Below are 10261 nucleotides of genomic sequence, written 5' to 3'. Positions count from 1 at the left end.
TTCTCTGCCTCCAAAGATTTCATCCATCTCTCTGATCCACTTTCTGATTGTGTAGCTCTGGTGTTCTGTCTAACTGGGTCTTCAGCTCACTCTGTGACTTTCTTTCCCTCTTGATGTCTGTTTACTGCTTGCTATGGTCTGGATTTGCCTGCAGCATCATCCTTCGACTCACAAGGATCTGCCCTTGCAGTGCTTCTCTGTATCTGCCACTGGAACCCTGAGCCATCTCCTTCTCCTTCTATTGATGTTAATCACACTCAGAGGAGCTGAAGTCATATTCACCAAACCCTGAGCTCCCCTCCAGTGGAGGAAGAGGCCTCCAGACCTGATCCGTGCTGAGGTGGACTCCACACTGGGGTCAGGATCAGAATAGTAGGGAGCAGGAGAGCAACCATCCCTCAAATTTTGGTTTATGCCTCTCTCTGTCTTCTTGCCACATATGTTTGTGTCTCTTCCTCCCTTCTGGGGCCTCTCTATCTTTTCCCATCATTTTCTCTGCTTCTGTTGCTTTCTAATTTTTATCTGTTTCTCTGGGTCATTCTTAGCCCTTGAAGATTTGTGCTGATGCTGGGGGAGGGTGTGTGTGGTGGAGGAAGAGTTAAGGAAAAGGGAAGAGAGGAGAAAACATATTTTCAGAACTTGAAAGAATCATATATTATTGTAATAAACCTCTCTCTCTCTCTCTCTCTCTCTCTTTTTTTTTTTTTACAGATAAGAAATAGTTACCTACTCAGAATCATGGCAGTAAATGGCAAAAGTGAAAATTCAAAACTACATTGAGCCTTTTGTTTCTCCACCGGTGCTGCAGAAGGGTAGGTATGTAGTAGAAGATAAATATATGGGGCTTCTCTGGTGGCTCAGATGGTAAATAATCTGCCTGCCATGTGGGAGACCTGGGTTCGATCTGGGGTTGGGAAGATCCCTGGAGAAGGGAACGGCTACCCACTCCAGTATTCTTGCTGGGAGAGTTTCATGGATAGAGGATCTTGGTGGGCTATACAGTCCATGGGGTCACAAAGTGTTGGATATGACTGAGTGACTTTCACTTACTCATGTGGAGCTAATGGTAAAGAACCCACCTGCCAATGCAGGAGACATAAGAGACACAGGTTTGATCCCTGGGTCAGGAAGATCCCCTGGAGGAGAGCATGGCAACCCACTCCAGTTTTCTTGCCTGGAGAATCCCATGGACAGAGGAGCCTGGTGGGCTACACCCCATAGGGTCACACAGATGAAGACACAATTGAAACAACTTAGCAAGCACAGCACAAAGGGTAGAAGAAAAAAATTAGGACAAATACACAAACTCATCTTAGGGCAAGGCGTCCTGGGGGGCAGAGGCCTGTCACCCACATCCCCTTTGCCCTCACCCTGAAGGTACAAGCTGGAGGTAAAAACTGGCCAGCCTCTCATCACGAGGGACCTCATTCAAGGATGTCCATCACTCAGGACCTATCTCCTATCCAAAACACTTCTACCTTAAGCAGCAAATGTACTTGTATTAAACTATATGAGCTGATTCCCAAGTGTAGCTCGGTGGAGGGGATGAGCTCAGACAACAGGATACACTTCCTTTCAGTCTTCTCCAGTCTTGTCTAGGCTCAGCATGTCTTTCTCCATTTCTCATCTTCTTCTCTCAGATCCACTCTTTCACCTAACTTGTCTAAATGAAGAACCCAAATCCTTACATATTCCAAATTCAAAGTACCACTTGAATTTTATTCCTTATTATAAAAATTATTTATGTTTATGAAATTTAGAAAGTTCATGGAACTTTAAGTAATAAATATCACCTGTAAATCTAATCACCAGAAATGACCCCTGTAAGGTTTTGGTATATTTCTTTCTAATTTTTATGCTGTGCATATAAATTTGTATACTGTTAGGATTCAGTCTGCTTTTTAATGATCTGTTGGAGCATTTCTCCACAATGCAAAATAGTCTCCAAAATATTATTTTAAAGGCTATCAGGTATTCAATTATATCAATAGACCATAAATTATTTAACCAGTCACCTGTTATAGGACATTTAAGTTATATCCAGTTTTCCCCATTAAAAGTAATTCTGCAATTAAACATCCTTGATGAAAATCTCTCCCCACATCTCTCATTTTCCCATATGCAATATTCTTAAAGGTGAAATTACATGCTATCACATTTTCCTGCAGAAGAACAGAGTAATTTATTTCTCATATGAATTTCCAAATCAATATACAAGAATTTCTCATTTACTGCAAACTGGTCAATGCCAAGCATCATCACTTTAAAAGAATTTTTTTGCCTATGTCAAGTTAAAAACTATTTCCTTGATGTTTTAATATGCAGTCTTTAATTATTAGGAAGTTTAAACTTTGGTGGATTCATTTTTTCATTAATCTCTTGTGCATTGATTATTAATATCTCATTCTTGGTTATGAGTTTTTCCCTTACAAAAAAGAGACCCTTATATTCTAATGATATTAATCACTTGTATTACACTATGCAACAACTATTATTCATTTCTAAACTTACATAAATTATTCTATAGCCAAAAATATTCATGTTTTTCTTACTTTTCTTCCTTTATTTTTATGCTCACAAGAAAGCAAGAAAGTATTGGCATTTAGGCAGGACGAATATGAGCAGCTTGAGTATAATGTAGAGACAGGGAAACTGAGATAGAACCAAATTACTCTTTACAATTAAGTAGATCCATTCTACTTAAAGTGTGGACCCAGCATCTGTATTACCTGGGCACTTGTAAAAATGCAAATTCTCAACCTCCACCCAAGACTTTCCAAATCAAAACTCCATATGAAGCAGGAGCTTCTGACAAGCTCTAGGGTGATTCTGAATCACAAGGAGTCCGAAAGCAATGAGTTAAAGGAACTGGATTTATGGCTGGCTGCCCCAGTGACAGGAGTAAGGAGAGTCCTAGAACAGGAACACAAGGGGAGATGGGAGGGGGTTCCAGGAGGGAGAGCAGTCTCCAATCACAGGCAGATGGCTGGAGGCTAGAGAGCAAAACGTGCTGCACAAATAACTTAGGGACTTTGCAACATTAAATGTTCATTTAAAAAATAGTTTTCTCATCTGTGCTGCATTGAAAGTCATCTTCCTTTTATCCACATATCCAGGACAAGTCTTGCAAATAACATCCTTGTGTTGGTGAGGTTTAGGGGCATAACGGAGAAAGAGAATAAGGATGAACCACTGAAGGTCAGTACTCCATGAGGAAGGCAACAAGGGGAGCTGAGGACTCAATGAGAGCGAGGATTAGGAAGCAAAATGACCAGGGATACACAAGAATCCCTCACAATATTAGGGAAATATGGAACAGGTCAGATGAGGGCTGTGTGGCTTTGTTTGCTTATTAGAGAGAAAGGGGTCACCACTAAGAGGCTGAAGGACTTGGAATCTTCAAGTGATCCTTAAAGGCCTTTCTCTGTCACACCATAAAATAAATATTCACTCATATATTTTCTCTTAGGTTGCCTTACACTTTTATTTTTTGCATTTAACTCTTTAACATGTTTAACTGTGTGAAATCACTTTTGCCCCTCTGATTTATAACAAATAGTAGGCATTTGGTAAAAACGTGTTGAATCAATGACATAGTTACTGAACACCAGTAAAATTTCTTTTACCAGGAAAAGTTAAATCTTGAATATTAACTATAAACTTTAATCTACATAGCCTTGATTTGAATTCCCAATTCTAACCTCAGTGGTAATCGTAGCAGTGATAAAAACCTCAACATAAACGATGAGTGTAATAGTCTTAACTCTGATCTTTAATCAAGGCTAAACAACCTCTGTTGTCCCAAGAAAAAATGGAAAATGGGATGAATAATAGAGAGAAAAGCAAAGCTAGCTTGGGAAAGGGAGAGACAGGAAGGAACACAGCATACAGCATTTCCCAGACTCAGTCTTCACCATTTCATCACTGTGCCCCTCAGCTTACGACTGAATGAAACCCCGACACCACTCAGACTGTTGCGGGAAGGGGAACCCCTTCCAGGGCCTGAAACTGGGCTCTTGTCTAATACTCAGAAATGAATTGTCCAAGGAGACACATATGCTGACAAAGCAGGAGATTTTATTGGGAAAGGCGACCTGAGTGGAGAGCAGTAGGGTAAGGGAACCCAGGAGAACAGCTTTGCCACATGGCTCATAGTTTCGGGTTTTATGGTGATGGGATTAGTTTTCGGGTTGTCTTTAGCCAATCATTCTGGCTCAGAATCCTTCCTGATAGTGCATGCCTTGTTCAACCAAGATGGATGCCAGACAGAAGGATTCTGGGAGGTGGTCAGATGTGTGGTGTCTCTTTTTAACCTTTCCTGAACTCTTCCTGATTGTGGTGGCTTATTAGTTCCATGTTCCTTACCAGGACCTCCTGGTTAAAACAACTTATGTAAATAGTTACTATGGTGCCTGACCAGGGTGGGCAGCTTCAGTCAGTGTGCTTCCCCTAACAAAACTACTATGGGGATGTATTCAGTAGTGCCCCCATCTAATAATCCAAAATTCCTGTTAGGAAACAAATGAAAAATGAGTGGAAATTTGTTCACACCAAAACCCCAAATATTATATATTCCCCAAACTCTTTAAACAGGAGAGCACAATGCAGGAACTCAACCAGTCCACTGTGACAGAATTCATCCTGTTGGGCTTTGCCTCGAACCCCAGGACCAATCCTCTGCTCTTCACCTTCTTTCTAGTCTTTTACCTGCTGATCCTGGTGAGCAACAGCCTCCTCATCACCCTCATCCACCAGGACACACGCCTCCACATGCCCATGTACTTCTTCATCAGTGTCCTCTCCATGCTGGACATGTGCTACACCACCACGACTGTGCCCCAGCTGCTCGTGCATATTCTCAGCAAGAAGAGAGCCATCTCTTTTGCTAGATGTGTGGCCCAGATGTACCTCTTCCTCCTCTTTGGGATCACTGAGTCCTGGCTTTTCTCCATCATGTCGGTGGACAGGTACATGGCCATCTGCCACCCTCTCCGGTATAAGGTCATCATGAGCCACTGGGTGTGCCTCCTCATGGTGGGCATCTGTGCAGCCTATGGTGTGGTGGGTGGCCTGACCGATACCTTCTTTGCTATGCGCCTTCCCTACTGTGGCCCTAATGAAATTGACCACTACTTCTGCGAGGTTCCTGTGGTCCTGAAGCTGGCCTGTGCAGACACTTCCCTCAATGATTTGGTAGACTTCATCACAGGCTTCAATGTCATTGTGGTCCCACTCTCCTTGGTTGTCCTTGTCTATGTCAACATCTTTTTCACCATCATGAAGATCCGCTCAGCCCAGGGGCGGGTCAAGGCCTTCTCCACCTGTGCCTCCCACATCACTGTGGTCACCATGTTTGCGATTCCATGCATCGTCACGTACATGAGCCCCAGCTCTGATTCTTGGTCAAATAGTGGCAAGAAAATGGCCCTTTTCTACAACATTGCCACAGCCTTCCTCAACCCTGTCATTTATAGCCTGAGGAACAAAGATGTGAACAGGGCCTTCCTCAAATTGGTGGGCAGGGGCAGGGCCCCAGAGTGACTTTCTAAAGATGAAGATGTGGGGAGCCATACAATGCAGGGTGCACACTCGCCCCGAAGACTCTTGTACCAGTCCTGAAGAGATGGTCTTCATAAAGCTAACTCTTCACCCTGGCCAGTGGGAGAGAACAAGGTGCTTGATCATCAGCATTTTCTATGGCATTGTAGTCTGAGACAAATATGATTGGGAAGATCCAACACAGTTGTTAAGAGCCTGGACTCTAGTGCCAGAGAGACAAAGACGAGAGACTTGGATTTACCAGTTACTAAGCATGTGAATTCTTGCAGCACATTTAACTCCTCAAAGATTTGTATCTCTCCTCAGAGAGAAATTGCAATGATTAAATGAGATAATACACAAAAGGTACAGAGCATGGCATAGATAATTTCTTTTGGCAAATGTTAATTTTACTAGGAATGAATTATCAGTCCTTAAATGGCAATGATCTTCCTGATCTGTGGAAGTTGCTGGATCCCTAAAGAGAAAGGCGGGGGGCGGCGGGGGGTGGGGGGGAAGCTGGTGGAGGGGAAGAATGGAAGAAGAAGAAACTCAGAAACTGTAAAGTGGAGATTCTTAAGGTGCAGAGGGACTTGAGAAAAAGGAAATTAACCTATATAACCCATCTACAAACTGTGCCAGTTAGAGCATCTGGGGTCAGTTGAAGTTATCTTAGAAAGTTGAAAATTCTCTTTTATGACCATTTTTTTTTCTGTTCTTTTGTAGTTTTATACCTCTTAATTTCCCTTTTCTCCTTGTTTCTAATAATGTTCATCTTTGAAAACTATAGCTTCTCTTAGGTAATCTCAAGGAAAAGGGATTCTGTCCACTTAAGGATGGAGGAAATTAGAGAGGGGAGGAATGACTATAATGTGACAAAGAAAAAAAGGGAGTTCAGTTAAAAATTAAGTGGGGAAGTTTTTGCTCAGTTCCCATTTTTTTAAAAGGGGTTTTCTCTGAAAATATGTTTATTTTTCATAGAATGTTTACAAACACGATTGCCTTGTCCCCCAGGTTTCACCAGTCTGGGCATCACCCATATTTACTGATTACTTGCTGTCACAGGAAATTTACCAACCAACAAAGCAATTCTAGAACCATGTGGTTCTAGAAACATGTCCCATAAACTAACATGCAGACCCTTTGGGTTCTGTTTTCCTAGCTTCTTGCTGATGTACACTGCCTATGAAACTCTTTACAGAAAAAAATCAGCTAGGCTGGCCAAAAAATATACTATGAATGTCCGTCCCCTCCATGAGAGGCCAGATTCCGTGCCAAGGGTGCAAGTTCACAATGTCCCTAAAGATATTACTTAACCCTGCTATCCAGGAGCCAGAGTGCTGCATAAATAATAAAGCAAAATTATGGGAAAATAAGACAGGGCATATAGCTGCAAAATATTTACAGATGTGAATAAAATCATTAACACAGAGAGGCTCTAACAAACTGGTAAAAAAAAATGCAAATGCTCAGGAAAATTGGAAACAGATATGAACACATTATTTAAAAGATACCCAAGTAACAATAAACATATGGGAAAATCACACCACTATAGGCACCAAAGAAATGCAAATTAAAATACCAATGAGATACCGCTTTTTCACCTTTACAAACTTGAAGAATTTTTAAACAATAGCCAGAGGTAGCCAGAAAACAATAAAACACTGATTTTTATACATTGCTAATTGGAGTATGAGCTTCCCTGATAGCTCAGTTGGTAAAGAATCTGCCTGCAATGCAGGAGACCTGGGTTTGAATCTGGGTTGGGAAGATCCCCTGGAGAAGGGAAAGGCTACCCACTTCAGTATTCTGGTCTGGAGAACTCCATGGACTGTACAGTCCATGGGGTCGCAAAGAGTCAGACATGACTGAGTGACTTCCAATTCACTTAAATAGGGCTTCCCAGGTGGCACAGTGGTATAGAATCTGCCTGCCAATGCACAAGCGCAGAGACACAAGTTCAGTCCCTGGGTGGGGAAGATCACCTGGAGAAGGAAATGGCAACCCACTCCACTATTCTTGCCTGGAAAATACCATGGACAGAGGAGCCTGGTGGACTACAGTCCATGCAGTCGCAAAGAGTCAGAGACAACTGAGCGACTAACATAACACAATGGGAGTACAGGTTGACCTAAAAAGCACATGCATATTTCACAAAACCATATGATAGTAATTAGCTGAGTCCCTGATTGTATACCAGCCGGGACTTTCCCAAGGCCCAGTCTGGCCAGAGCATTGCAGGGAAGAAAAAAAAAAGTTTATTTCTATGCAGTCAGCCATGATTATAGTCTAAGTTCAACTCAGTTTGAATGTGTGGTCAAACATAAAGTCAACTGACTGCTGAAAAATCAGCAAATTAGATTTCAACTCAATCCCAGATATGCTCACCAGAAGGCTACCAAATGGAGTCGTTCACTCTGAACCTGGTCAAGAAGGCTGCAGAGATGAGGCCCACAGAGCCCAGGAGACCTACCTGGATGACCTCTAACACCTTCTCCAGCTCTGAGGGTCATGATTACTAGAGATTTGCAAAACAGGAGCACCAGGCACATCACCCCTTCCTCCATTACTTTCCTCTTACAGAGAGTCCTCACCTGTTTCCAGACTGGTACCTATCAAAATTGGTTGCAGTTATATATTCCTCTATGTCTCTAATGGGATGCATAATTATCTCCTGGCTACTAGCAGGTGATGGGAGTAGTGATCACAGAAAGTGCTAGGTTCTGCTTCTGATGAACGCAACAGATGCTGTCCCCACATTAAAGTGTCACTGGTACTGAGTAAGTGGTATCTGATAGCCAGGCTCCAGTGACTTGCAAGGACCAGCTCCCAATTAGCTCCTCTAGTTCAGAGTCCTGGAGAAGGCAATGACACCCCACTCCAGTACTCTTGCCTGGAGAATCCCATGGACAGAGGAGCCTGGTGGGTTGCAGTCCATGAGGTTTCGAAGAGTTGGACACAACTGAGTGACTTCACTTTCACTTTTCATTTTCAAGCATTGGAGAAGGAAATGGCAACCCACTCCAGTATTCTTGCCTGGAGAATCCCAGGGATGGCGGAGCCTGGTGGGCTGCCATCTATGGGGTCGCACAGAGTCGGACACAACTGAGGCAACTTAGCAGCAGCAGCAGCAGGAGTTCAGAGTCCAAGAAGCTTTGCAAGATCAGAAGTACTACCATTTTGGTTAAATTCAGGTCCAAGGTTTGCACCAGACAGAAGAGTGGCTGCTACAAGGCCATGCCAAGCAGGCTAGCTCTGCATAGGCCTACTATATGTAACAGTCAGTGTTCCCTTAAAAAAGATAGCCACTGCACATGCTATGGGTAAAAAAAAAATCTACTTTAAGAATTAGACCTTACACAACTGTCCCAAGAACTGGGGAAGTAAAGACCTGGAAGGGGCATTGGAGAATCAGAGTAAAATCACTATTCATTCATCACGAATCACTGGGCAAATGTAGAGAAGTCAGAGCTTACAGGAAGATCTGAGAAGCCCCAGATCCAATCATTTAACAGGCCATAACAGGGGAACACTTAAAAAGCTCATTGGGAACCTGTTGCCTTTGAGAGTCCACAGTCAAGTCCTCAATTTAATTTAATCATTTCTTCAGTTCAGTTCAGTTAAGTCACTCCAGTCATGCCAACTGTTTGCAATCCCGTGAGTTGCAGCACGCCAGGCCTCCAAGTCCATCACTAACTCCTGGAGTTTACCCAAACTCATGTCTATCGAGTTGGTGATGCCATCCAGCCATCTCATCTTCGGTCATCCCCTTCTTCTCCTGCCCCAAATCCCTCCTAGCATCAGGGTCTTTTCCAATGAGTCAACTCTTCACATGAGGTGGCCAAAGTATTGGAGTTTCAGCTTCAGCGTCAGTCCTTCCAATGACCACCCAGGACTGATCTCCTTTATGATGGACTGGTTGGATCTCCTTGCAGTCCAAGGAACTCTCAAGAGTCTTCTCCAACACCACAGTTCAAAAGGATCAATTCTTTGGCACTCAGCTTTCTTAACAGTCCAACTCTCACGTCCATACATGACCACTGGAAATACCATAGCCTTGACTAGATGGACCTTTGTTGGCAAAGTAATGTCTCTGCTTTTAAATATGCTATCTAGGTTGGTCGTAACTTTCCTTCCAAGGAGTAAGCATCTTTTAATTTCATGGCTGCAATCACCATCTGCAGTGATTTTGGAGCCCCCCAAAATAAAGTTTGACACTGTTTCTGCTGTTTCCCCATCTATTTCCCATGAAGTGATGGGACCAGATGCCATGATCTTCGTTTTCTGAATGTTGAGCTTTAAGCCAACTTTTTCACTCTCCACTTTCACTTTCATCAAGAGGCTTTTTAGTTCCTCTTCGTTTTCTGCCAAAAGGGTGGTGTCATCTGCATATCTGAGGTTATTGATATTTCTTCCGGCAATCTTGATTCCAGCTTGTGTTTCTTCCAGTCCAGCGTTTCTCATGATGTACTCTGCATAGAAGGCTGACAATATACAGCCTTGACGTACTCCTTTTCCTATTTGGAACCAGTCTGTTGTTCCATGTCCAGTTCTAACTGTTGCTTCCTGACCTGCATATAGGTTTCTCAAGAGGCAAGTCAGGTGGTCTGGGATTCCCAGCTCTTTCAGAATTTTCCACAGTTTATTGTGATCCACACAGTCAAAGGCTTTGGCATAGTCAATAAAGCAGAAATAGATGTTTTTCTGGAACTCTCTTGCTTTT

General features: G+C 42.9%; 1 protein-coding gene across 1 annotated transcript; it reads left to right on the top strand.

Annotated features, from left to right (window-relative positions):
• Positions 1-4602: 4602 nt before the first annotated feature.
• Positions 4603-5541, top strand: LOC120856301 (olfactory receptor 2D2-like). Its single transcript, XM_040231466.1, has one exon. The coding sequence runs from the start codon at positions 4603-4605 to the stop codon at positions 5539-5541; it is 939 nt and encodes a 312-aa protein (XP_040087400.1).
• The last annotated feature ends 4720 nt before the right edge of the window (positions 5542-10261 follow it).

Source organism: Oryx dammah, unplaced genomic scaffold (genome assembly GCF_014754425.2).
Source record: "Oryx dammah isolate SB20612 unplaced genomic scaffold, SCBI_Odam_1.1 HiC_scaffold_28, whole genome shotgun sequence".
NCBI classification, from domain to species: domain Eukaryota; kingdom Metazoa; phylum Chordata; class Mammalia; order Artiodactyla; family Bovidae; genus Oryx; species Oryx dammah.
The sequence above is the reverse complement of the archived record's forward strand: the minus strand, read 5'-3'. Positions and strand labels throughout refer to the sequence as shown.

What these genes read in the sequence shown, in the direction of transcription:
- LOC120856301 (XM_040231466.1), top strand. Translation starts at nt 4,603, where the DNA reads ATGCAGGAACTCAACCAGTCCACTGTGACAGAATTCATCCTGTTGGGC.